The 2,012-nt window shown below is 45.0% G+C and overlaps 1 protein-coding gene across 1 annotated transcript in view; it reads right to left on the bottom strand.

The window, feature by feature from the left end:
• TRMT10A (tRNA methyltransferase 10 homolog A (S. cerevisiae)) overlaps positions 1 to 675 on the bottom strand; it is a gene marked incomplete at its 3' end in the record, with an annotated part of 6,241 nt that extends 5,566 nt beyond the window's left edge. Inside the window, exon 1 of the mRNA XM_008941823.1 lies at positions 506 to 675. Coding sequence (XP_008940071.1) covers positions 506 to 675 — 170 coding nt within the window. The remainder of the gene's footprint in view (positions 1 to 505) is intronic.
• Positions 676 to 2,012: the final 1,337 nt, after the last annotated feature.

Here is a 2,012-nt window from a genome sequence, read left to right as displayed (position 1 = left end):
AGGACAAGGATAAACCACAATCAGCTCATTTGCAGATACACTTTCTCTCAACAGAATAAAAGAGAAGCTCATCATCTTAACTCAGTGCAACTTATAGCACATCATTTCATGTGTCGAAATAAATTACTTTTATTCATTGTTTTTGTAAGATTCACCAAGTCTGACAGCACTAGGAAAAGAGGCTGCAGCACACTGAGAAAGGAACAAGGCCACACATTCTTTCTCACTTCTGATAAACCAAAACTACACGAGGTTGAATCATTCCTGATCTTCTTCAAGTGGAGGAACACTTTTAGTATGAGGAGAGGATGCTTACCTTTATAGCTTCTTCATATGCAGATGGAGTAGCCTGCGACTACTGCTTTAAACCTGGCACGGGAGAAAACTGATTCAACAGCCTTGGTTTCCTAAATTAATCTACATGCAAATTCTGCTGGCACATCATCATTATTATTAGCAGTAAATACCACACATGATCCCAGAAAAGCTATTCTGCAAGCCATACCTTCGCAGATCTTTCTGTTCTTCCCACTGTTTCTGCTTCAGCAGCTTCTTCCTTTGCCTCTTGGACATTGGCTCAAGGCATTCTCCCTTGCCTGAGCCTGCATCCTGTCTCTCCACTGGACTGTCACTTGACTTCACCTTTCCTTCCACATCAGGAACTTCAGGGGACATGGTACCTTCTGTTGGCGCCTCCAGACCTTCTGTCGGCGTTTCTGTTGACATTAGCTTTTGGCCACGTTTACTGACTTGTTTCCCAAAATGTAATAAATATTTCATTAAAAGTAAGCTTTTCCCTCACTTGTTCTGTAAAAAGCAATAGTATGATTGTTATTAATGAGAAGCTCAGTTAGAACAAGTATCTACACTTACCATAAAACTCAATAAAGTAGCAAGAGATGGCTTTTTTTTTTTTAAAGCTAGATTGCTGCCTCTGCAAGCAGTAACATATAAAATACTAGAGATTATAACCGGTATTCAGACCATGTCTAAAACTCTGCCTGCTACATCTGCACCTATTCAGCAGTTTCCAAATAAAACTTTATGAAAACATAACTGCATAAAAGTAAGGAATCATACTGGACTAAATGTAAGACAAAACATTAGCAGCTCTGTTACATGTACACAAACGATTCTCAAAAAAAAAAAAAGAAAAGGTATCTTGCTATATAACTATGGCAGCATGTCAGAAAAACATAAATTTGAAGAGATTAATGTAAGTTATTTCTTCTGAGAACCAAAGACAGTGGCCTCTGTCAGTGGGCAAAACACAGCAACTAAGAGGACAAAGAACTCAGCAAAACCCTCTACATTCACATCAATGATAGTTATAACCCTTCCTTTTCAATGGCAAGTATTATGTTTTCACACAAGTAGATACTCTGTGCTCAGCAGCCACATAGCTTTCCAAAAATCACGATTTTCACTGGAGAATACCCATTCACAAAGGCAACACACAGAAACCCCCAATCCCCGGACTTCGAATCATAGAATCCTTTAGGTTGGAAGAGACCTCCGAGATCATCAAGTCCAACCATCAAGCCAACAGTACCAGAATCAGAATCTGTCAGGGTTGGAAGGGACCACAAGGATCACCCAATTCCAACCCCTCTGCCATGAGCAGGGACACCTCCCACTAGATCAGGCTGCCCAGAGCCTCATCCAGCCTGGCCTTAAAGGCTTCCTCAGTAACAGAAGTGCCGGCAAACATCCCAAACACAGGAAAAGCAGAAGCGTTTTAGGGAACACGCCGCGAGCGCCCTGTGTGTGGGTGTGAGGGCAGGAGGCCCGGGGAGCGGCGCTGGCTGTGGGTGCCGCACGTACACCTCTGCACGGCTGTACGGGCACGCAGAGGCGCTCGCACCGACGGGCAGGCCCGTGTCGATGGACACGCACCTTCTATGCACAGGAACGCCCGCGCTATTTTCGCTCCCGCGCTGAAGCGCCGCGTAACTGAACCGCACCGGCCCCCACCGCCCACAGGGGCCCGGCTGGGCCGCGGTACGGCCCCG

This window comes from Merops nubicus, unplaced genomic scaffold (assembly GCF_000691845.1).
Source record: "Merops nubicus isolate BGI_N331 unplaced genomic scaffold, ASM69184v1 scaffold19386, whole genome shotgun sequence".
In the NCBI taxonomy this organism is placed as follows: domain Eukaryota; kingdom Metazoa; phylum Chordata; class Aves; order Coraciiformes; family Meropidae; genus Merops; species Merops nubicus.
The sequence above is the reverse complement of the archived record's forward strand: the minus strand, read 5'-3'. Positions and strand labels throughout refer to the sequence as shown.